General features: G+C 45.5%; 1 protein-coding gene across 2 annotated transcripts in view; it reads right to left on the reverse strand.

Moving 5' to 3' along the window:
* The window catches only part of LOC137378138 (extracellular sulfatase Sulf-2-like), a 367,355-nt gene that overhangs the window by 42,814 nt on the left and 298,199 nt on the right, over positions 1-26,342 (reverse strand). For both annotated transcript variants that reach the window (XM_068048257.1, XM_068048256.1), the window contains exons 7-11: positions 26,025-26,175; positions 18,620-18,795; positions 14,186-14,314; positions 11,259-11,315; positions 11,034-11,160 (exon numbers count right to left, since the gene is read on the reverse strand). In XM_068048257.1, the coding sequence (XP_067904358.1) occupies positions 11,034-11,160; positions 11,259-11,315; positions 14,186-14,314; positions 18,620-18,795; positions 26,025-26,175 (640 nt within the window). The remainder of the gene's footprint in view (positions 1-11,033; positions 11,161-11,258; positions 11,316-14,185; positions 14,315-18,619; positions 18,796-26,024; positions 26,176-26,342) is intronic.

A 26,342-nucleotide genomic window follows, 5' to 3' on the forward strand; every position in this document is an offset into this window, starting at 1 on the left:
AATTATTTTTCATTGAGTAAATTGTTGAAGCATTAACTACCTTTAATAGGAATTGGAAACAGAAGGAAAATTTGACCTAGATGGTTCAGTTATTTTGTGGATTGTTCTAACAAAGAGCACAGATAAGGTGGAGCAAATGGCCTCCTTCTCTGTTATAAAGTCATATGATTCAAGAGAAATAAATTCTGTTGCATTTTCCGCTGCAGCATCATAGGATACCGGGGCTTGGCTTTGAATCATCAGAATGACTTCCTCACTGCTTCAGGGAGGGAAACAAAGTTGATCCTATGGAGGCAAGGAGGTAACATATTGTGGATGTATTGTGGACAGAAATCCTTAATGTGAAAAAATACAAGATAGCTCTGGGGTATACAACAGAGCAACAAAAAAGATTGGTCTATGTAGACAAAAAAAAAGTATTTGAGAACAGGAAATTTATTTTAATGGAAGACTTCAACCAACCTAACATTGATTGGGAAAACCCAAGTAGTTTAGAGTCAGAGTTGATACATGTAATGCATGGCTGCTTTATGAATCAGTTTGTAAAGCCACAAGAGACAGTGCTCATCTCGACCTAGCAATCATAAATGATGCTGAAAATGTGCAGGAAATGTAAGTTGTAGCATTCCTGAAGGACTGTGACCTCAGAGTGATCAGGTTTAATATGACCTGAGATTTAGTTTTACTAAAGAGCAGGAACCAGGTTTGTCACTTGAAATTCAAAGAAATGAAGGTAGAATTAAAATAAATGGATTGAAAGAGAACTGTCTTCAATATTTCAAGTAGAAGAACAAACAATAAAGCCAATAGAATATAAAACTGCATAGCCAAAACAGTGTAGTACAAGCCAGACAAATCTGTGATCAAACTGCAGTGTTCTAGTCTGGCGAAATCTGGAGATCAATGCAAATGAAAATCAGAAGATGGCAGCATGATGGGGGGCTGATCAGATATTGCCCCATTTGCAGAGTTCAAGTTACCTCCAAGGAGTAATCAGAACTTGGAAAGGGCTTACGAGCAGAGTGTTGAAAGGGAAGCGTAAATATAAGCTAGTCATTAACAGATCAAATAAAAAATGAGGAGTCTCTTTACATATTGAGTGTGAGAATGGGGAACTCACTGTCACATGGAGTTGGTTGAAACAGACAGCATTGATACATTTAAAGAGGTTACTTGGTGCATACATGGGGGAATGGAGTAGAGGGTTATGGGGGACGGGTAGTAAGAGGTAATTAGAGTGGGAGGGGCTTGTGTACATTATAATCACTGTCATAGACCTGTTAGGTCAAATGGCCTCTTTCCGTGTTATAGATTCTATGAATAATTAATTGCAGCAGTCGAGGGAGCATAAGGTCGTTCTGGATGGATGAACTAGGATGGACCAACTAGCATTCCTCTTCTACAAATATCTTGTGATCAGAATACTGAAAAGGCTAATTAACCATTAATGAAGATTGTGAAGGGTTTTCCTGATTGGTTGTTGTGCTGTGTTGGTATTGCCAAATCCTAATCCTGAAACTTTCTTGTGTGCTCTAATTTGTAAATAAATGATTTTGTTAATTCTAGCCTTAAAGGTGTTTTGATATTGTGTCATATCAAATTGAATGAAAATATAGTTGGAGTCTATTTAAAGTTTAATCCAACAATTAGGTTGATTGTTAGCTCTTGGACATGCAGCATTTTCACAAAAGCTTATGTAAAGGTATTACTACCAATTCAGAGGATATATAGAGAAAGCTGTAAAACTACTGAAAGAAAGACCAGGGCGACAAAATTTGATAGCCCCCAAAAACAACCTGCCTGCTTATTTAAATGATTGTAGCATGCAGTGCAGCGCTAATCACACTGTTCAGTGGCTGCACCCTTCAGCAGGGGGCCTATGTTTGAGTGAGGCTAGCATCACTTAAAGCTAGCCTGGACATCTTAAAGGCGTGGTGTATTTCAGCTAAAGCAGGTGCTGGAAGTAGCTGGGGAATAGAGTCTGACCTGCAAGAATATTAATCGCGCAACAGGAGAGCGAGGGTGCTCTAAGGTTCTCTGACGCTGTAGGAGGTGGAAAGGAGGAGAGATGTCCTTTATCAAAACAAAGTGATTCCTGACAACGCAGCCTGCCACTGATGTCATCAGGTTCCGCCGCAGTGCGCACATGCGCAGACGGTCTCCTGCTCTCTGCGCATGCGCTGCGTTCCGGCTAGCCAGGACTGGTTAGCAAATGCGCCGATAACGTCGTCGCGTGACGTATGCTTCTTCGGGCCACGCGCCTGGTCAGCGCCAACGGGTATTCACACATGCGTCAACCTTCTGATATTCACGCATGTATCAAAGCTTTGATGCAAGTTTCTGAAAGTGGAAGGAGGAGAGGTTTCGTCGGGCATTTTATCGCAATTATTTAGTCGTTTTGGAGATTTCAGTCTGCTTCATTTTTATTAAAAAGAGGAGATTGCTCCAAGGTAAGTTGTTCTGCTGTTGTAAGTTGCTCTGAAAATATTTCCATTGTCTGGGGCACTGTATGTGCTCCAGTCCCTGTTGTAAGCTGCTCTGAAAACATTTCCATTGTCTGGGGCACTGCATGTGCTCCAGTCCCTGTTGTAAGCTGCTCTGAAAACATTTCCATTGTCTGGGGCACTGCATGTGCTCCAGTCCCTGTTGTAAGATGCTCTGAAAACATTTCCATTGTCTGGGACACTGCATGTGCTACAGTCCACTGCACTGCACTAAAATCCTTTCCATTGTCTGGGGCTGTGTGCAGGCAGTACATGTGCTCCAGTCCCTGTTGTAAGTTGCTCTGTTCCTGCACCCATTAGAGCCGTGAACATGGACACACAGCCACATGTTTCCCTATCGCCCTTGAAACAACCATGCAGAGCCTTGTGAGACTCCGCAATTGCCAGCTGCTGCCTGTCAAGCAGAGAGTGCGTCCAAAGTGGTCAAGCACTTGGGGAACATTCAGAAAGAAGAAACTGAGCACTGAAAGAAACAAGCATACCGTGTCCAGTGGTAGCACAAATGTGAATGCTCTTGCTGTGTACACAATTGGTGAGGTGGGAGTGCAGCCACACCGTTCTCCATCCTCAGTGTTGCTTGAAGGCAAAGGTAGATAAGAGCAAAAGCAATGGAAGGTGATACTGATAGTAGTAGGCAGGATTAAATGGGAGCGGATGGGAAGGCGCACGAGTAGCATAACCACTAGCAGGGAACAGCTGGGCTAAATGGCCTGCTTTATGTTCATTGTCCAAAAGAAATGTGCTTCTTTTTCCAGCACCCTCACATCATTCATGTTTTCCCTGAGAGCAGCATTGAACCATCACGAGATAGGGGCAGTAACATCATCCTGACTTCCACAGCTGAGTTGGGTACTAAGTGATTCATTGCGGTGTTATCAGTACATGCCTATACTGCAGAGCATAAAGCATGCTCAACAGTAATTTCATTGGAGGGGGGAAGCTCTGACACTGATGTTCTTTCCTTATTTCTTTTCATGTAAAACATGCCCTTGAGAAAACAATCCTTGAGACTTAAGGTCAGCATTCAAGCAACGAAGGCAACTGGATCATGCTTTGGAACTTGTCACGATACGGAAAGGAACCTTGCATTTATGGATGAAGTGGGAGCGCACATTGGGATGCGTTTGGGGAACATTCACCAAGAATAGACTGAGCTCAGACTCTTGTGACTTTGCCTTCTTCACATGGACAATACAGTAGTGGAATAGAGAGCCACGCATTCATTCACCACAAGGCTCTCCAGGAACAATCTTTTTAGTTCTGCATAGCAGAGACTCGGCCTGTCTGTCTCACGGGAATGCTGGCAACACAACACTCGTATCCATGCACAGCAGTGCCTCGAATGTTTAATGTACTTAATAAAATTTCTCAATAATTAAACCTGGAATTGTTGAGGTTTTTGATGTTATTTTCCCGACTTTGCAACTGCACTTCAGATATTCAACTGCGGTGTGGTCCTTGGGGGGTTATGAGGGGGTGGGGGGGGGGGGGAGGGAGGGTGTTGTGAAGGTGTGGGGTGGGAGAAGGGGGGTTGTGAAGGGGTGGGGGGGTTGTGAGGGGAGGTTGTGAAAGGGTGGGGGGGAAGAGGGGGGAGTTGGGGGAAGAGTGGGGAGGTGGGGGGAGGTAGAGAGGGGGTGTGGGGGGGTAGTGGGAGGGATTTAAATTCAGAAGCTCCTGAAGAGAGGGATGCAAAAGGCAGGGACCAGAGAGTTGCAATGCCTGAAGTACAGTTGAGAAGTAGGGGAGAAAGCGGCTGGATGGGGGATCTGCACCTGGAGAGAACGGCTGGATGGAGAGGGCCGGAAGCGAGAGGACGTAGAGAGCCACGGGGAGCGAACGGCCGAAGACCTTGGTGTCGCCGGGTGCGGGTAAGTTTGGTAAGTCTTTGCCGTTGCAAATTTATGGCGCATGCGTAGTAAAACGCACCCCCCCCCCCTCACGCTGCTGTCTCCGGCCACTCCGCTTCACTCCATCACTGGGCCGTTCGCTCGCTGGCCGCTCCGCTCCCCTCCGTCACTGGGCCGTTCGCTCGCCCACTCGCCGACCGCTCCGCTCCTACCAGGCCCACTCCGCTCCCCCCTCCCTCCCCGGCCTGCTCCGCTCCCCACTCCTTCCCCGGCCCGCTCCGCTCCGCTCCCCACTCCTTCCCCGGCCCGCTCCGCTCCCCCCTCCTTCCCCGGCCCACTCCCCCCCTCTCCCCACCTGCCCCGCTCCCCCCCGGCCCGCTCCCGCCCCTCTCCCCCCCGGCCCGCTCCCCCCACTCTCCCCCCCAGCCAGCTCCCCCTCCCTCCCCAGCCAGCTTGTCCGCTCTCTCACTCCGCCATTGTGTGCTGACATGTGTTTGTTAGGTTGCCTCCGTGTGATTATTTGAGCAGCGCCATCTTTAGTCCCGGCGTCTGCCTAAAGTCGCAGTCTGTGACGTTTTAGTGGCACATGCTGCACTTACGCATGTGCCACAACAGCGCCCTCCTAGCGGTAGCGTTGTCAGCAAATGCAGTCTTATCAAAAAGGGGCCAGGAGGCTCTCCAGACACACATCGTGAAGGCATTGGGACCAGATAGTCATTGCAATCAATGCCAGCAGTCTAACCCCAAGGACCTGGATGCAGTGGGGCAGGAAGTTCAGTGACCTCATAAGAGTGGTAAAGGTTAGTAAATGCATCTTAAAATGCCACATCCCACCAACTGAACCATGAGCCTCAGATACTGCTCCAAAGCACCACACCCCATCACTCACCTACCAGCAATTGCTATCAGTCATAACTCATACCTCATATTCATAGCTTTGTCTCATCCTCGTACACAAAGCACTGGTGCAAGCTTTGTACACACATCTCACAGCTTGCACACACTGCCAGCTAATCAACTATGATAGCCACTTCATCCAAACATATTGCACCACAATCAACACACTTCCCACTTTCTTGCAGGACAAGGTGGCGCCCAACCAGAAAGTGCAGCGCTTAACCAGCTGGGGACAAGCATGGCTGCATGTCCTCACCCTGATGGAGGAGACAATGCTCACCATCATTGGAGTAGCCATGATTGAGGCAATGACCGGCGATGGGGCTGAAATCATTGAGGATGATGGTATGCTCATACCTGATCCCAAATACCTAATTCTCACATTCCATTTCCCCCTTATACCATAATCTCTTCTGAGTGACAAGCCACTCCTCTTACCACAACCCTATCCTCATGCTTTTTTCCTTTCAGATACCCAAGAACTGCAACCTGGCCAGGCACCAGTGGAAGAACAAGAGATGGAAGAGCAGGAAGACAGTGATGAAGAATGCCATCACTTACCCTCATACTCATAGCCACCAGCTCAGAAATTGACATTGCACATACTTTAGATGATAGCTTAGAGATGGGAAGTCATAGAGTCATTTACAGCACAGAAGGAGACCATTTCTCCCGTCAAATCCATGCTGGCTTTCCATGGAACTAACCAGTCAGTCCCACTCCCCATTCACTTCCCATGGCCCTGCAAGTTTATTTCCTTCGTGTCCATCCAATTTCCTTTTGAAGTCATTGACTGTCTCTACTTCCACCACCACCAAGTTCCAGGTCATTACCACACTCTGCATAAAAAAGTCCTTTCCGATATTCCCCCTGCATCTCTTGCTCAAAACCTTCAATCTGTGTCCCCTAGTCCTTGTACCATTAGTTAATGGGAAGCTTTTCCTTGTATAACTTATCTAAGCATGTCATAATCTTGTACACCTCTATTAAATCTCCCCTCAATCTCCTTTGTTCTAAGGAGAACAACCCCAGGTTTTCCAACCTAACCTTGTAACTAAAATCCCCCATCCCTGGAAACATTCTGGTAAATCTCCTCTGCACCCTCTCAAGGACCCTCACATCCTTCCTAAATTGTGGGGAGCAGAACTGGACGCAATACTCAGTTGGGGCCTAACCAGAGCTTTATAATGGTTTCGCATAACGTCCCTGCTTTTGTACTTAATGTCTCTATTTATGAAGCCCAAGATCCCATATGCTTTAATAAATACACTCTCAATATGTCCTGCCACCTTCACAGATAGATGCACTTGTACCCCCAGGACCCTCTGTTCCTGCAAGCTTTTTAGAACTGCGCCATTAAATCTATATTGCCTCTCCCTATTCTTTCTGCCAAAATGCATCACCTCACACTTGTCAATATTAAATTCCATCTGTCACCTGCCTGCCCATTCTGCTAGCCTATCTATGTCCTGTTACAGGCGGTTCATATCATCCTCACTGTTCACCACACCTCCAAGTTTAGTGTCATCGACACATTTTGAAATTCTACTCTGTATTCCATGTCATTTATATATAGTAAAAAAAAAAAGCATGTGGAGACACACCAGGCACAAGTGGCCTGCGGCCAGGGCATGGGACAAGAACAGTTGCCAGCTTGCTGGAGGCAAGATCACACATCAGTTCTGCTGTAAAGAACTCAGATGAGGACTGCAGTAGGTGTCCTACAGAAGGCGGCTGATGGATATACACACTGAAATGTTTGGTGCATTGGCAAGCCTGCCAGAAAGCTTGCGATCAATGCCAAGGAGCATTGAGGAATCTGGCATCAACTTGGCACAGGGTTTTGTGCAGAACTTGGTCCATCCACTTGAGCATGGAAGTAATGGCCAGCTCCATGAAAAGATTTTCAGACCCATACATGATACATTGTCTGATGGCTGATGTCTCAGCTTCTGTTGAAGCACAAGCAGAAGCCACCAACATCTGGGTGCTGCAGTGGTAGCTCAGATTGAAGTCATGCAAGCTCAGCTTGTGCCATGCAGGCTCAAACTCTATCCTCATAGCTGTAGATACCAGTGTTTCAAAGGGGCTAGTAGGGTCTCACAGCAGTCCAGCAATCTGTCCTCCAACACCCTTGCCAGGAATGCTGGGTTGCCGCCCTGGGGAAGCGACAATGGATCCATAGAGCATGAACCTGCTGTCCTCTCTCAGAATGACAGTAATCATGCTCCCACCACTGCCACTCTGTTACTGCCCCCTGCTGTTGACTGTTAGTCAGCCAGGCCAGATTACTGTTGCCCAGGCTGACGTGGTGCAGTCCGAAGCTTAGCCTTCAAGGCCCAGAGCTGCTCGAGGTTGTCCTGCAAGGCTATCTGCAGTCTCCCCACCAAAAGTCAGAAGCCTTCCACAAGCCATGCTGCAGCTACTGGGGTAGAACTGCATAGGAGCACTAGGCCAGGCAAAGGCACATGAAAACAGGCATAAAGGGAATGTATGACGGTGATGAGTTGACTTTTGTATGCAATATTGGAAGGTGTGATTCAAAAATTTGGTTTGGATTGATTTTTTTCATGTTGTGGTCAAGAGAACGCTGTGATGGTCAATAACAGAGGGAAGGTAATGTGTAGAACAGTTGATGAATGGGGAATTGGGGCGTATTCACAGGATGAGCCTATCAGAAAGGTCACAAACCTGATACGTTAGCTCGGTTTCTCTGTCCACAGATGTTGCCAGACTTGCTAAGTATTTCCAGCACTTTGTTTTTATTTTGACCGGAAAGGGGCTGTATTGGTTGCCTCCTCTCTTCCTCTTCCTACTCTTCCTCCTTCTCCTCCTCCACAGTTGGTTGCCATACAGCTGGTGGCGAGGGCGGTGTCCTCATGATGGTGAGATTGTCATGATGAACCTCGACACGAACTCTGCCGAGTACTGGAGGGCTCCTCCAGAGCTCTCCAAGCAACGGAAGCATTTTTTAAGCACCCCAATGGTCCTTTTGATCACATTTTGCGTGGCAGCACAGCTTTCATTCTATGCATGCATCCACCTGTGGGTCGGTTGTGTACCAGGGTCATTAGCAATCTGGTTTGCAGATAGCCCTTGTTGTCCAGAAGCCACTCATTGCTTTGTCGTGGTGGCTCAAAAGCACATTATGAAGCTGACTATCACAGAATGAAGGCATCATGACTGCTTCCAGGATACCAGGCATCGATCTGCATGATTCACTGCAAATGGTCACAGCTGGATGTTAATGGAGTGGAATCTCTTCCGATTGCAGTACGTCTCAGAGTTGACACAGGGCACCCACATAGTGACATACACACTGTCAATGGCACCCTGCAATCCGCGTGAAGTTACATGCTCGGTCCGCAAGCTTCCCTCTGGCAATAGAGAATGAAATGAATTCAGCTCTCTTTGCGTAGAGAGCTTCAGCAACTTTCATTACACAATGTGAACAGCGAAGATGTTACAAATGTTGCCTGCTCCAGTCTGGAAGAAGCCGGATGCATAAAAATTCATGGTCACAGCCACCTTCACATCCACTGGCAATGCAGTATTTGCCCCAATCTGAGGTTGCAGTTGTGGATGCAGCAGGTGGCAAATTTCATTGGAGACCTCCTTAATGAAACAGAGACATCTGACACACTGTTCCTTGCTGAGGACGAGATAGAAGAATTGCTCCCTGAACACCCTGGGTGAATATGGCCTCCTGTTGATTGCCCTTCTCCCCCCTCCTCCATCAGCTTGTCCTGCTCTGTGTTGCCTCTCCTCATTCTCCCTATCATGCTGAATGACATCACAATCTGCCTACTCTGCATACTTCTAGTGTATGCTCCTTGTGCCGGGCTAACGTCCTACCCAAGATGGCATACGCATGCCGCGGTAGCGATTTTGAAACCAAAACAATACCTGTAGCACTGTATTTAGCGACTCAGCACTTTTGAAACTTGAAAGTAATTGTTAGGCACATATTACCATCAATTATGTGATGGAAAAAAACAAACAGATAATTTCATTTACAGTACAATATGGAGTGGAATCATTCAAATGTTTACTAATTTCAAACCTATTTCTGGTTGATCAAATACTGAAATCTGCAAAGGTTATACTCTGTACAGAATAGTATTCTGCATTATATTCTAAAGAAAAAATTGAGTTTTCTCTTTGTGTAGCTGTATGTCTTGATGGTACTGATTAAAAATTGGTGCATTATTGTTATGAATGCTGGACTTTGTAGTATGGTTATGTTTTAAAAACTGTGATCTTTAATGCGGTGTAAAATGGACATTCGGAGGAGACATGTAACCTCATACAAAATCTACCCAGAGACAAGCCAGAGATCTTGGTTACGATGAGAACAAGGAACCCAGATCAAAGATCCTTTTGAAAGCAGGTTGCAAGGCTGTGACAACTAAAGGACAATGGGCTTCTCTCTCCCAGACTTACAGATTGTAAGCAGGGAGCCAGGGGTTCTAAAATGCTGATTCGAGTTGCAATTTTTCACACCTGGAAACAAAGGAAGGCCCAGGTTGTTTTGCTATGGCCATACTTATCGTCTCTGAAAATCATTAAAGGCAAACGACTATTGACTTTTGATCTGGATAAATTAGAGAAGCTTTTCTAGATCTGAAACCAGAAAAGGAAGAAGCAGTGACTAGCAGTCTGCTGTGCAGCCTAGAGAGAGAGGGGGACCAGTGGAAAAATAGCTGCTCTCAGATCCCTGATACTGAAAAAAGCTGCTAAAATTTGAACCCGGTTCGAAGGTTCAAGGTTTGCGGAGGAGAAAAGGCCTACGGGGTCACTAGTGATTGTCTTATTGACGGAGGTCCAATCAAATGTGTTTGGAGGAAGAGAGCGAAAAGGACGTTGGCTTTGAGAATGACACTGGGAGATCCAAGCCATTGCAACTGGGAGGAGTTTGGGACTTTTAACTGCAAGGGTACTTTTTTTGATGAGAACATTGCGTAAAGTCGTAAAATGTGAAATCTTGTGTAATTCTTTAATTGGTCTGAGAAATTCATATCTCTTGTTTTAAAGTTGGCAGTCTCTTCTGAGGTCGTAACATCATTGTAAACTTTAGAGTTTATTTTCCACGGAGTTCAAAACTAATCCAGACAGATTAAATGAAGTGCTCCTCATTCAATCTGGCAGCTGTAATGATGTTAAATGAGAGGAGCCAGGGCAGGTTCAATGCAGCCTCCAGTGGGTGAAAGCCCACACCACAAAATTGCCCTTGAATTTGTTACTAATAGACATTACTACATGACTAAGTACAATTTAATCTTCAATTTTCTAGTTGTAATCATGATTCTTAATTCCTAATTAATGGGTTGAAGACCAAGTTCTATATTTTAAACAGGTCTGTCAATGTAAATTGACAGAATAAAATGTGTCATACCAGAAATAAATTCCAAATTCCAAAGAATGTATCCGTTCACACAATTTCTTATTTTAAATCTTAATGTTATCATACCTACCAAGAATACTAATCCTCTTTCAGGTCACTGCTATTTCCCTCTTTTCCTAACTGTCCGATCCACTGTCTCTTGATCCTGTTTTCATGTCCTACCACACATACAAACCTTTTAAACTGAACTATGTCAGTCATATATTATGGGCCTTTCAATGTAAAAGCACATAATCATGGTAATTGATGTATAGTTACATAAGTACCTGTACAACAAAATTAACCAAGTTCCTGGCTGCTGCTTTAAAGAAGCTCACGTGTATAATCGGTTTTACTGCTTTGTCGTGCAGTTCAGCAGCTTCAGTGTTGGAATGCACTTACCTGGCCAAATTGCTCACAAGGTGTCTGGTATTCTGCCTTCTGGCAAAGATCTTTCACTCTTTCATATTTAGGTAGAAAATTTTCCTCTTGAGTATTTTTATTCTCATCCCTCTTATGCAGTAGTTTACTAACAAAAGAAAAGTACTTTAGTATTTTCTATCACAATGATGAAAAGAACAACTTGAAAAACCTACATATTATGTTAAAAAAACTTTCATAACATACCCTCTTTCCACAAGAAACGAATCTCGCCAAACCTTTGTTTTCTTGTTTGAATTGAACCTGAAAATATTATGGTTACATCATTGAATTGAATTCACGCTTATACTTTAAATGTCAGTGTAATTGAAACCTGTGTGTTATGGGCATTCCTGTTTTAGACCCAGTATAATTTGAACAATCAAAATGGAGAACTGATCTGAAATTAGTCTGGTTCAGTAAAGGCTGGGTTACTGCTAGTTGGGTTTAGTTTATAATCACATGGCTAATATGGAACAATCAGCATTACCACTGATCTGAAAAACATCTAGCTGTAAGAACAATTTTTGTATTGTTAAAGCAGAATACTGTGGATGCTGGAAATCTGAAACAACACAGAAAATGCTAGAAATTAATCAGCAGGTCTGGCAGCATATGTGAAGCGAGAAACAGTTAACGAAACGTCATCGACTTGAAACTTTAACTTTGGGCGGAATGTTACCACCTTAGTCCCTGGTGCAAATGCAGGACCATTTTTTGGGTTTGGAACCAGACACTCTGCACAGTGCACCCAGCAACCAATTATCATCCCACCTCTGGGCTCCCTACCCAATCAGGAGGCTGGATGGGAAGATGCATCCATTCTGTCAAAGGAAAGATTTCTAATTAAAAGCATCACGGCATGTTTCGGAAAAGCTCACCTGCATTTGGATGTTTGTGACTGTAGCAACCACAGGAATGGAGAGCAGGCCTGGAAAGGCTGCTCCCTGGGCCTCTCACTCTTACCTGGAGGTCCTGTTGCAGGATCTGCGGGGCTGTAGTGAGGTGAGCTCTACTAAGCAGGAAGAGGACAACCCAGCAGGTGTGGATGGAAGTGACCGAGGAAGTCAGCAGAAGTATAGTCCCTCAAACCTGGAGACCATGCACCAAGAGGATGTAGAATCACAGGAGGGCATGATGGCCATAACAATTGCTGGTGCCAAGTTCCAACTCTGACTTTCTCAGCATTCTCCTGCACAAGGACAACACACCTTGCAGCTCCACTCATTCCTCTCTCTGCAGGCACCTCACATCCCCATCTGAAAGTGCCAACACTCACCCTCATCCTACTGCCCTCTCACACCCATGCCTCACAGTCACCCTCCACAAATGTTTTCCTTCTCTCCTTTGCACAAAAGCCATTACAAACAAACATTCACACTTCTCTGCTTTCTCTCTCTCCATTCAGGAGAAGACAGCACACTACTTGGCGAGAGGCAAAAACTCGGCAGGGGATGTGGTAGTGGTGGGGGTAGGGGAGGTGGGGGGGTGACAGGCACCTTGACAGCCATTGGCAATGCGTGTCCACCTGGTCCACTGGGAAGGAGGTCTTGTTTCAGGGGCTGCGGATGCCAGCAATGACCTTCTTTGAGAGCTTGAGCCTCCTGAGGAACTGTGCTCAGGCATGTTGAGAGAGCTGATCCTCTGCCTGTTGACTCTGTGTTGAGGGTCTCACCTCCTCCAGCTGGATCTGCCTCTCGGATCCCAAGCTGAGGTCAATTTCTGAGTCTTTCCCACCCCGCTCACCTCTGAACCTGCCTTCAACAAGCTGGGAAAATTCTGCCCTCTGTTTCTCTTGCCACAGATGCTGCCAGACCTGCTCAGTATTTCCAGCTGTTGTATGATGTTAGCTCAGAAAAATCTGCTCTGTTCCCTGGAACTGTATGATATGATTATCCTGTATTGTAACTAGTTAACTACATGCTATGCCATTACACTGGTTATTTAATTAGCTCACATATTGATGCGTGTCAATATCAATGCATATGGCCAAATAACAAAAAAGTCAGTCTAATTATTTGTCGCGCAAATTAGCAAAACCTACTTCCCAGGTAGAATAATGATGAAAAATAAACAAACATTTAATGGCTTTGAAAATACCGAATCTAAACTAATGATGAAGCATTAAGTAGACCCTTACAAAGATAATGATTATTCACCTTGAATGCTACATCTCACATCAGTTAACTTCTGAAAAAAAGAGGTGTGTGAAAGTTCTGTTCCTCTTTGGAGCTTTGCCTTTCTCTGATGCTAATACTCTTGTTCCTGCTACTAGAAATCCAGCTCCAGAATCACCCTAAATATCTTACATCAGTAACTACGAAAAACAGGTACAATTTACCACCCTCCTCAAAATAACCAGTTCTGTGCCTCCTTTCAGATAGTTGGCGTTAAGCCCAATGGAAGTTGACTTTCAATTGCCATCTGTGCAAAAACTGCTGCTACTATTCATTATAGAAATTTCCCAACTTTTACATTCATTGATTTGAATGCAAATGAAGTTCAGGCAGTTTCAATAACCTACGGTTAATCCAAAACTCCAGTTTCTGAACACTTCCATTCTATTCCAAACTATTTTGTATCCTGTATCCTCTGAGCAGTACTCTGTCTATATACAATTTTCTTCACCCAGCTCCATAATCAACAAAGCTACTCTTTCCTCCTGTCAGTCCTTTGCCCCATCATATTACTGATGATTGATTAGACTATCTTCGGAAGGTGTGATTGTAATTAAAAGCATATATTCTGAGGGTAGTCTGGTAATTATTGTTCCTCTGGGTCCAGTTTTCATTAACTTTTCTTGCTGACAAAATGATTACCCATAATACCAACAAATGTCGTAACTCAATAGCATATTTGTAAAGATCAAAGTCATTAGTTTGTGTTTTCCATAGGAAAACGGACAGAACTGTGGAATGCGATCCCCAGAACAATGGAAAAGTCACAGCAAATCCACTAGTTCCTTGTAGTAAAATAGAATTTACTTGATTCACTATAGTGGTCACTATAAAATAGTGGCTTTAATGGTAAACAGACACAATCACAGAATATGATCACAAAACTGCAATTAAAAATCTTAGAATCCTATATAATGGAAGACTTATTTATTAACCATAAAACTGTGCTCCTCTCACCTGTTGACAGGTTTTTCAGTGTCTAGAAGCTTCAGAATGGATTTGCCATCCATGTCAGCTGGAATGTCCAGGCCTGCAATGTCTAAAATTGTTGGAGCAAGGTCTATGTTTAGAACAAGTTGAGGAATTCTGGGAATGAAGAACAAAACAGATGAAGATTTCTTCATTATTCTGCACTGATTGTTGCACTCCAACATTCAGAAGGTTCTGAATAACCTGCTATGACACAGCTAAAGTTACCTATAGCAACTATGGGATTAACCAAGTAAGATTCTCTCAAGAAATTTCAGTGCTTGTAATCCACACTCCCTCAGTCTAAAGTACAATGAACCAGGAAAGCTCTGCATACTTACAAGTCACTAGTAAATTCTAAATTGAATTAATAAACACTGAAATTGAATTGGGTTGATAAAGTGGGAAAGAGTTTGAGGCACGGCCACAATATCAGAGTTCAAATGGCAGCTCTGAACCACTTGAGCTTTGCTGTTATGGTCTAAGAACCCACCTGATCCTGACCATCCATGCACGCTTAAAGTAAGGGTCAATTGAGAGCAGAAATGCTGCCTTTTACACAGAAACGACAAGACTAACTGAAACACCCCTGCCCCGTCCCAACCAAGATCATTGACTGATTAAAGCTGCTGAGCTTCTGAGAAAACTCAGTGCCATTAAAATGAGCTAAAATCATTCTAATCAACTTTAACATCCTGCCTTTTTTCTCTGGATATGTTTTGCTTTTCCTCAAGCAGTTACGAATAGCAAGTTAACAGAAACTAATTGGGATAACGCTTAAATCACGCAGGTGACTTTAGTCATTCTGCTATTAACTCAGGGTTCTTGTGTGATGTGGGGAACGGTTTCTTCTTTTCACGTGTATAAGAAATACATTTCTACAAGTAGATAATGGCGGAAATCTTGTATCCTCATACAATCAGGGCAAGCGACTTTTCACATTTACTATCACCAGTCCTTCAGCAATTTATTTTATTTTTTATTTTGAGATACAGCACTGAGACAGGCCCACCGAGTCTGTGCCGACCAACAACCATCCATTTATACTAACCCGACAGTAATCCCATATTCCCGACCACCGACCTACATTAGGGGCAATTTACAATGGCCAATTTACCTATCACCTGCAAGTCTTTGGATGTGGGAGGAAACCGGAGCACCCGGCGAAAACCCACACAGTCACAGGGAGAACTTGCAAACTCCACACAGGCAGTACCCAGAATCGAACCCAGGTCCCTGGAGCTGTGAGGCTGCAGTGCTAACCACTGTGCCGCCCTTATTAAAAATAGTGATTCCACATTATGTTAATCAGAAATTATTTAAGCTTAATATGCTGTACAGAAACAGCCCAAAACTTCACAGACTATCTACCTTTAAACTCATGGGCAGGGTTAATTTCTGTCCATCTACTGCCCTGTGTTTTTATAGTGAACAGAGCAGCAGCAGGTCTTTAATAATCCAGCACCAATAAGACCTATGAATCAGCAATTCTGATTTCAGTTGAGATTTTAAATTCATCAAATTATCATTACTAAGTGTTGGCATTGAACATATAGGGTCCAATTTAGAGCAGCCACTTGGAGCGGGAATGGTGGCGGGGGGTGGGTGGAGAATCTATTCGGAAGCGTCCACCCGGAAATCCACAGTTCTGATGGGAAAGCACCAAGGCGGAATCGCCGCCCCAACGCAAAGGGAATGTACTTTAAATTGCTGAGCACTTATTTTTAATACATTGGCATCCAATTCATCATGATTCAATGGGGGCCTTGTGATTAAGTGGACAGTGAGGACCACTCAGATGCCTTCGGAGGCGTCAGTGCTATGATGGGTAGGCAGCCATCTCCATCACTGCGCAGACTAAGGGACGGGGGGGGGGGGGTTTGTGGTGAGGAGGGCATTGTTGGCTTGCAATGCTGTGCACTCTGCAAGGTGTGGGAGGGGGGGATCAGGTTCTCGGGTACTCAGCAAGGGAGGGGGGGTCGGGGTCTTCAGCGCTATGCAGGGGGGTGAGCTTGGGTTTGGGAGGATGTATCAGGTGACCAAACTGTTGGGTGAGATGTTTGGTTGGCCATACTGCTGTATGAGAGGGTTGGTCATCAGCAAGGATGGGCATTGAGGGCCATCAGGGAGTCTGCCAAGAGAAGTAAGCAAAAGCTCAGTTGCCAAGACAGGGTCATCTCTGCATCGACAGTGCTCTGTAGGTCCATTGATCACCTGGCATGGGTCTCATACACCCTGTCTTTTTGGACCCCCTGTGGTGTGATGCAGCACCTCTGATGGAGGGAAGCCCTGAAGGCAATGTGCCTGCCCATGAAGCTCCATGACAAGAACAGAAGTAGCTGGCCATGCCAAGAAGGGCCCACCTGTGCCAGAGATTGTACCGGACTTCAATCATCTACCTCCCAATGTCCAAGCGGCATTGTCAGTGCAGACTACACCTCTCCAGGAAGGCCATCACTGACTTATACTCCCTGCTGCAGGATGAGTTGTGACCTATGGGATTTGGGGGTCACCCTATGCCAGTGGCCCTGATGTTCACAGTGACACTAAATTTTTTTTACACGTCTGGATCATTCAATGGCTCCACTGGGGACATGTGTGGGGTCTCCCAGGCAGCAGCCCACCGTTGCATCAAGACCAATGCCCTATTCAAGAGGACTGGTGATTATGTGCACTACTGGACCAACCCTGACAGTCAGGCCTAGAGGGCCGTTGGATTCAGGGCCATCGTTGGATTCCCCCATGTGCAAGGTGTGATAGACTGCATGCATGTGGCCATCAAGGTTCCAATGGACCGGCCAGCCACCTTCATCAACAGGAAGGGCTTCCATTCAATTGACATTCAACTAGTCTGCGACCACCAAAAGCATTTCCTGCAGGTGTATGCCAAGTTCCCAGGATTCAGGCACGATGCCTACATACTCCAAAAGTCCCAGGTGCCTCAGCTTTTCAGGTCCCCCCATTCGCCTTCAGGGATGGATTCTTAGGGACATGGGGTACCTATTGAAGACATGACGACTCATGCCTGTGAGGAACCCTCACAATGCAGCAGAAGAGAGGTACAACACCCACCACAGGTTCACCTGAGTGACCATCGAGCAGGCCTCTGTAGGTTGGGCTGCTGAATTTGAGATTCCAGTATTTTGATCGATCTGCTGGAGCCCTGCAGTATGTAGGGCCATAATCTGCACTTCCCTTTTTCCATTATTTTGTATTATGCAACGAGGATGAACCTTGGTCTTTTTATGTCTAGCAATTCCTATCTTCCTAATGCACAAGGACAGAGAAAAGCCAATTAAACCTGTAAATTTAATTTGACCAAAAATAAAACAACAATTTAGCTGCTAAATGATTTCAGGTCAATGAGAACATACCGAATCCATTTCAGGCAATTATTATAGAATCTATTTTGTGCCATTTATACAATACTCGAGTGAGATCCAAATAAAGACTACATACAGGTAAGGTTTTATCATGTCCAAGCTTCTCAAAATGCCTCACATTTAAATAATTACTCTGCAGTACAGGGGCTATTGTTTAGACAAACACAGCAGTATTTTGTTACCTACCACAAAAAGCTGAGGTGAATGACCCAACAAATCTGTTTTTTGGGAGATATTGGTTTAATCTCTCTGCTCTACGTGTTGGGATCTTTAACATCTGCCTGAACCAGTGGAAGACCTAAATGAGGCCTTGGTTTCATGTTATGTCCATAGGAGAGTGCTTTTGGCAAATCAACACTTAATTAGTACTGAGCTAGACTGTTTGTCTGGTTAGGCTATGTACGCAAAACAACCTCTGACTGAGAAATTGCTGCCAAATCAGCCAAACTGACACACAGCTAAAATGAACTCTGGCCAATAAAAATACCTAACTGACTTTCTGTTTTATATGTAAAAATAACTACATTTAAAGCACACATCACAGTGGCGCAGTGGTTAGCACTGCAGCCTCATAGCTCCAGCGACCTGGGTTTAATTCTGGGTACTGCCTGTGTGGAGTTTGCAAGTTCTCCCTGTGACCACGTGGGTTTTCGCCGGGCGCTCCGGTTTCCTCCCACAGCCAAAGACTTGCAGGTTGATAGGTAAATTGGCCATTATAAATTGCCCCTAGTACAGGTAGGTGGTAGGGGAAGGTGGGGATGTGGTAGAAATATGGGATTAGTGTAGGATTACTATAAGTGGGTGGTTGATGGTCGGCACAGACTCGGTGGGCTGAAGGGCCTGTTTCAGTGCTGTATCTCAAAATAAATAAGAAACACTCTTACCAACAGAAGCCATTATATATTTAAATCAATTGGTTGCTGTGAAATGGAAGTTCTTGTGAGTGACCATATAAAGTAGCTCCTATATCCAACTGATGGAGTTTGGTTCCAAAACCTGCTCCAACTGATATTGGTGCAAGTATTTCGTAATATCTTACATTGATCCTGGCTCCACATTTGGACCTCGCAAGAAAAATGGCACTCGGATGTCAATCTCATATGGCATCGATTTTCCTTTCACAAGCCCAAACTGTCCAATGTGATAGCCATGGTCTGCTGTGTAAATGATGTACGTATTGTCCACTTCTCCCGTTTCAACAAGCATGTTATAGAGCTGAAAAAAATTGAAGTAAACACTCATTTAGTGGAAATAATGCATTGTTTATTTGTAGGTACTACTTGTATATATGATTACTTTTCTTCGTTCAAATGTAACCTCCATTTCTTTCAAACATTTTGATTTAAAAAAAACTGTACTGGTTTGGTCTGTGTTATTAATAGAGGCCAGTGAGCAATTAATCTTTCAGCACTTTTGTTGACCTGTTCAATTTACTCACCTAAATAGCAACAGCTGAATTCACAGTCCTTATTATGCCCTTCACCATTCCCTTCTTTCTGCATTAAGTTATATATCAGTGAAATTCTGACAATGCAGACAAAGTAGCTGCAATGGGAGAGACCTAACACCAAACTCCCAAATCTTAACAAGGTGATGCATTTATTTGCAAACTGAAGATTGAACTAAAATCTGATACCCATTGCGCGACCCACTGGGCTTTTCTTAACAGAACATTTCCTCACTCTATCCCTCCAAGTTTCTCCCCCAGTGGCTTCAGCTGAGCTATGTGAAGGCTGCTGTTGCTCGTCTGTGGACCTTTGAGATAATCGTGGCTAGTGACTCCTGAATGCTCATACCTAAGAGGGTTTAATTGCAGACTGCTGTATTTTGGGTTGTGTTGAGATAGTCAGGTCCAGCTGACTTTCTGGCACTGTACTAGGATATTGGTTGATGGGGTGGCAATGGAGCAAGCATGCTGACCTTGTGCGAGAGGTCAGTATGTGCTAATCCCGCTGCACCACTGTCACTCCAATGGGGTAAAAGCTTGTTTCTTCCACTGATCTACAGGGGCAAAGACTGCAGAAAATGCATAACTCCCTGAAAGCCCCTATCTAATTGCTCCACCAAGGTGGACATCTGCCTCTCCAAGTTTGAGTTTGAGCCCAATGTCTACATGGCAATCATTTGAGCTTCCATCAAAGCTACAACGTGTCCAAAATGAAATTGTGTTGTAAGGCACTCTGCTAAGATGGCCATACTCTCCAAGATAGAATGCAGAGTGCTGATACCATGCGACACAGACAGAAAACAGACTCCTCCATGCTTTAAGCCAGAGTGGTGAAACTCCATGGCTGAACTTCCAATACCTGTCACATCTGCTTGTGTGAGGCCAGCAATTTTCTTCTCATTTCTGGGCCCTTGATGCCCGCAGGCTTTGAGACCCTGGTGTTGGGACCAAATGGGGGTCCCAAGCCTGCATGTGCCAGGAGCCAGACCGGGGGAGCTATTTTCCCAGAGGCGGCCTCCTAACTGGCTGCCTCTGAGCTTTCCATCCAATTAAGGACGGTGAGTGGGAGCCCAAAGCTGCCGGTCAAATCACAGCTCTAGAGCCTCAGCAGTCCCACTGAGAGAGATGGGCACTGCTGAAGCAGCTAGGACAATGCAAAGGCACCTCAAAATGGAGGCACCCTCGGAGGGGTGATAATTAATACTTTTTTTAAAAAGAGGGGCCAAGCAAGCAGGCCCCTCTAATCGGAAGGAAAACCCCTCTGGCAGCTTTGATGATGGAAGCACCTCTTTGGCGGAAATGGAGCATCCAGCTCCAATGGCTCCCACAGACTGCTGCAGGGAGGCCATGTTCATTAAGCTGCGGCCTCTGAACACAGGAGGCGGCTGCTCTGCTGCTGGCAAAATGTTAGTGATCGCCCAAAATGGCCCCTAATTGGGGCCTTAAATATGCCGATTGATTGCCCACCACCTTGCAACCAATCTGCCTGTCAGCCCAGCAGCAGGAATACAGCTGTCCTGATGTGGCTCCCTGCTATTTTCCCAGTATCTGCACAGCCGAATAAGTGTTCAGCAGCAGGAAGGACCCTTCATCAGCGGTATTTAAAAGGATCATTAAACTTGCAGCATGGTTGCTGGTTGATCTCTTCTGATTGTTGCTTTGATTCTACAAGTGTTTAGTACTTTCTATAGTTGGTTCAAGCTCCAAATGTCTGCAAGTGAGTGGTGTGACAGGTGCTCAAGGAGTTTTTGTTGACGTCACGATTTCTGGACAAACTACTTGCTCCCAGACATGGGCAGAAGAGCCCTCAGGAGGAAGCCTTATCTGCCCATGGTGTTCAGAAAGCAATTGTTCTACCTGAACCTCAGTGAAGAACAATGCGTGAAATGTCTGTGTTGCAGTAAGGACATCTTCACTAAAATCTGCCACCTGCTGCAGCCACAACTGCAGCCTCAGTGCAGGGTAAGGACCACACAGCCAGTGGGTGTAAAGGTGACTGTGGCCATGAACCTTTATGCGTATGGTTCCTTCCAGGCTAGAGCTGGAAATATTTGTAACATATCAAAATTTGTCATCTACTATTGCATAACTGAGGCCACTGAAACCCTCTACTCAATGAGAGGTTACTACATTTCATTGTTGCTTGCTAAAAAGCAGATAAAGTGAGTCTGTGACTTCGCTAGATTGCAGGCTTCCACATGTTGCAGGATGCCATTGACTGCATGCAGATTGCTTTGTGGGCATGGCATGTCAAGTCTGCCCTATGCCAGAGCAGAAAGAGTTTCCACTCCCTCAACATCCAGCTGGTGTGTGACCATAGGCAGTGAATTATGTAGATCAATGTCTGGTATCCTGGCAACAGTCATGATGCCTTCGTTCTGCTGCAGTCTGCTGTGCCAGCTGCACTTGAGCCACCATGGCAAACGATAGGGTGGCTACTGGGTTACAAGGGCTATCCGCTGATAACATGACTAATGGTACAGCATGCATGCATTGAAAGCCATGCTGCTACATAAATTTGAATAGCACAGTCCATTGAAATGCTGAGACAACACTTCTGCTGCCAGAACTGCTCTGAAGAAGCCCTTCGGTACTCAACAGAGTAGGTTTCAAAATTCATGGTGGTCTGCTGCATGCTGCACAACCTGACCATCACAAGGGTGTTTTTATGTCTGGAAGAAATGTACAGGAACAGAGGGACCTTGAAGTGCATGTCCACAGATCCATGAAGGTAGCAGGACAGGTAGTTAAAGTGGTTAAGGAGGCATACGGGATGTTTTCTTTTATTAGTCGATGACTTTTTATGAATAAAGTATATTTTGGAAATAAAAAAAAAAGTTAGTCGATGACTACAAGATTCTGTCCAAAGTCATAGCCAGTCGAGTCAAATCTGCTCTGGAGTTGGTGATTCACCCCCATCAGACCTGTACTGTACCCGGCAGGAAGATCGCTGATAGTCTCGCGCTACTCAGGGATACGATCGCCTACGTACGGGACAGGAGGGTAGACACCTGCCTCATCAGCCTGGACCAGGAGATGACTTTTGACACGATATCGCACACCTACATGATGGACGTGCTTTCCAAAATGGGGTTTGGGGAGGAAATCTGCAATTGGATCCAACTGCTCTACACAAACATCAGTAGCGCAGTCTCAATCAACGGGTGGGAATCGGAAAGATTCCCGATCAAATCTGGAGTCAGACAGGGCTGTCCTCTCTCCCCGGTCTTGTTTGTTTGCTGTATTGAACCCTTTGCTGAGTCTATTAGGAAGGATGCAAGCATAAGAGGGGTGACAATCCCAGGCAGCGGAGGCACTCAGGTAAAGACCTCCCTGTACATGGATGACGTCGCCGTCTTCTGCTCGGATCCGCTGTCCGTGTGCAGACTGATGAGCATCTGCGACCAGTTCGAACTGGCCTCGGGTGCCAAAGTTAACCACGGCAAGAGCGAGGCCATGTTCTTTGGGAACTGGGCTGACCGATCCTTTGTCCCCTTCACCGTCAGGTCAGATTACCTGAAGGTGCTGGGGATATGGTTCGGAAGGGCCGGGGCGTGCACCAAAACATGGGAGGAGCGAGTAGCCAAGGTACGACAAAAGTTGGGCATGTGGGGGCAACGATCTCTCTCCATTGTGGGTAAGAACCTGGTCATCAGGTGCGAGGCGCTCACGTTGTTGTTCTACGTGGCGCAGGTCTGGCCCATATCCCACTCCTGCGCGGTGGCAGTCACCCGAGCCATTTTCCGCTTCATCTGGGGATCTAAAATGGACCGGGTCCGGAGGGACACGATGTTCAAATCTCTGGACAAGGGCGGGAAAAATGTACCCAACGTGGCCCTCATCCTGATGACCACCTTCATGTGCGGCTGCATCAAGCTGTGTGTAGACCTCCAGTACGCAAACTCCAAGTGTCACTACGTGCTGAGGTTCTATCTGTCCCCGGTGTTGCGAAGGATGGGCTTGGCCACATTGCCGCGGAACGCTCCATGCAGTTGGGCCATGCCGTACCACCTATCCTTCGTGGAGCAGTTTCTGTGGGAAAACACCTTTGACCACCGGTCCATCAGGCAGTGGTCTGCACGGAATGTCCTCAAGGCCCTACGGGAAAAGGAGACGGTGGATGCTGTCGGATGGTTCCTCGAGCAGACCGTCAAAGTCATTTGGCGGAATGCCTCATCACCAGAACTTTCAAACAAGCACCAAGACGTAGCTTGGCTGGTGGTGAGAAGGGCCCTCCCCGTCAGATCCTTCATGCACGCCCTAAGTCTCGCCCCCTCCGCACAGTGCCCCCGCGTTGGCTGTGGTGGGGAAGAGACGGTCACCCACCTCCTCCTGGAATGTGTCTTCGCAAAGCAGGTGTGGAAAGAGATGCAGTGGTTTTTGTCGAGGTTCATCCCAAGCAGCTCTGTAACACAGGAGTCTGTGCTCTACGGGCTGTTCCCAGGGACGCACACCGAGACAAACATCAACTGCTGCTGGAGGACTATCAATTCGGTGAAAGACGCCCTTTGGTCTGCCCGAAACTTGCTGGTCTTCCAGCGCAAAGAGTTGTCCACCACCGAATGTTGCAGACTGGCACATTCCAAGGTCCAGGACTACATGCTGAGGGACGCACTAAAGCTTGGGGCAGCCGCAGCAAAGGCTCAATGGGGAAAGACCACAGTGTAAGGTCCCCCCACCAAGCTGAACTGAGGGGCTGGATCCATGGGAAACCCCTCGAACTGTATCGGAGAAATTGTGTGTGCTGTAAATGTAAAAATGTATATGGCATGACAATGAAATGGAAGGGTTGTGAAGCAACTCATGATTGTATAGAAGGTAACTGATCACCTTTGCACTGTCTGTATTCGTTGACTTGATGCTGTTTTAAACTGTTTGGGAATGTAATTTTTACAGATTTTTATGAATAAAGTATATTTTGGAAATTAAAAAAAAAGTTAGTCGATGTATAGAATATAAGAGCATGGAGATTATGCTTGAAATGTATAAAACACTAGTTAGACCACAGCTAGAGTACTGCATAGAGTTCTGATCAGCACATTACAGGAAGGATGTGATCGCACTCGAGAGGGTACAAGGATGTTGCCAGAGCTGGAAAATTTAACCTATGTGGAAAAATTGGAGTTGTTTTCTTTGGATCAGAGGAACCTGGAGGGAGATTTAATTGAGTTGCATAAAATTACAACGGGCCTAAATAGAATGCTTCCAGAGGGGCCAATAACCAGGGGTTTAAGATAATTGGTAGAAGGATTAGAGGAGATGTAGGAGAATTGTTTTCACCCACAGGGTGATGGGTGTCTGGAATTCACTGCCTGAAAGACTAATAGGTACAAACCCTCACTGCATCTAAACAGTACTTTGATATGCACTTGAAGTGCTGTAATCACACAGCCAGCACAACCACACAGACATACAGCCAGCACAGACATGATGTGCCAAGTGGCCTCCCTCTGTGCCATAAATTTCTATAATTCCATGGAACAGGAGCATGAGCAAGAGGATATGGTGAAGGAGGTGGTGGAGGTGGAGGAGGCAACCAAGACAGCACTTTTGGCTGGGCTGTCAGTGAAGAATTCATCTGTGTGTGATAGCAGGAACCAAAACCCCAATTCCCCATTCGCCAACAGAGCAATTACACACCTTCTATTCCCTCTGTCACTGACCATCACAGTGTCCGCTTGGCCACCACGCAAAAATAAAATTCCCCACAAAATAAACATTCCGAACCAAATATATAAATTAAATAATGCCATATTGCATACAAAAGTCAACTATTCACCCTTATGCATTCCCTTAGAGCCTATCTTCCAGGTGCTTTTGCCTGTCCTACTACTCCTTTGTAGTGCTGTTCCAGTGGCTGCAGCATGGCTGATGGAAGGCTGCTGACTTTTAGTGAAGGAGACTACAGATGGCCTTTGAGAATGATCTCGTGCAGTTCTTGGCCCTAGAAGATCTGGCTGCAGGCTGCACCATCTCAGCATGAGTAGTAGCAGTTCAGGCTGGCTAGGTGATAGGCAACAGCAAGGGAACTGGTGCAGTGACAGGGGTGGAGGATGAATTCTGTCATCCTGAAAGAGGACAGCAGGTTTATGCTCCATGGAGCCACGACCACTGCCCCAGGCTGACACCTCAGCAAGCTTATTATCTGTTGGAGGACAGATTACTGGACTGCTGAGAAACCTTGCAAACCACTTTGCATGCTGTAATCCACAACCATGATGGCAGTAGTCTGACCTTGCAAGACAGCAGTCTGAGCTTCCACTGCAGCACCTGGACACTGGGCGGCTGCTGCTTGTGCTTCAGTGGAAGCTGCAACGTCAGCCATCAGATGCTGCATCATGGTTGGATCCACAAGCATGTGAACAGATTTGGCTACCACTTCCACACTGGAAAGAATGGTCTGTAAAGTGATAACAATGCAAATTGCTCTGAAAGCATGTCACTCACAGGTGGAGTCTTTACTGGAATTATCTACCTACATTTGTCTGAGCAGTACTGTTATATGCTGGATGTTTTTTTTTCAAAATGAGAGTCCCCAGGAAGAATGTTTATGTAAAACATTTAATGGGAGTGGAGATTATCTAAGTAAACGTGCAGTGGACAGTTATCAATGTAAAATGAAAATGTAACTCCCAACAAACCCATGGATGTAAAAATGATTCCAAACTAAGAATATTGCTTTTCTGAAGATCCTTAGTGTCGTCTGTAGAGTGATTCAGTCATGGAATGACAGTGCTGGGTAGACGAGAAAGCAGAGCGGGGAGAGAAATTACATGAAGGGTCACTTGATCTGCACTTGCATAATTTTTATAAGGAAGCTCTCTCTCAGTGTTATACCTTAATGGTGCCAACAATCCTTACAACAGTGACAGTGCTCGTTATAGGGTGAGTAAACACAGCACCTGTATTGTTTGAGTCAGTAATTTTCAGAATACCTGTGTGGTCAAAATGGAAACATTTCAATAGTAATGCATTTTTAATTGTACTTTAAACTTACCTTTTCCATTGATTCATCCACAGACATTAAAGTCTGCAGCCGCTTCCTCTGTAGCATGTTAGTGAACTCCATGTGGATGGGCTTCATTGGGCCAGTATATCTCATGATCCAGTGCTTGTCTGGATTAGGTGCATAATTATAGCTGGGGGTGCTGCAGGTGTAATTTTAACATTGTATAAATCATAAAGATTTCTACAGAGATTAGATAGGTAGGTAGATAGATAGATCCTTTACCTTTATAATCACCTTTACTCCTGGAACTCCCTCTTTTAAGATCAGTGTATCTGCACCTTTAGATTTTTGTTACTCCACTCTCTC

The sequence above is a fragment of the Heterodontus francisci genome, chromosome 16 (genome assembly GCF_036365525.1).
Source record: "Heterodontus francisci isolate sHetFra1 chromosome 16, sHetFra1.hap1, whole genome shotgun sequence".
Classification (NCBI taxonomy): Eukaryota; Metazoa; Chordata; class Chondrichthyes; order Heterodontiformes; family Heterodontidae; genus Heterodontus; species Heterodontus francisci.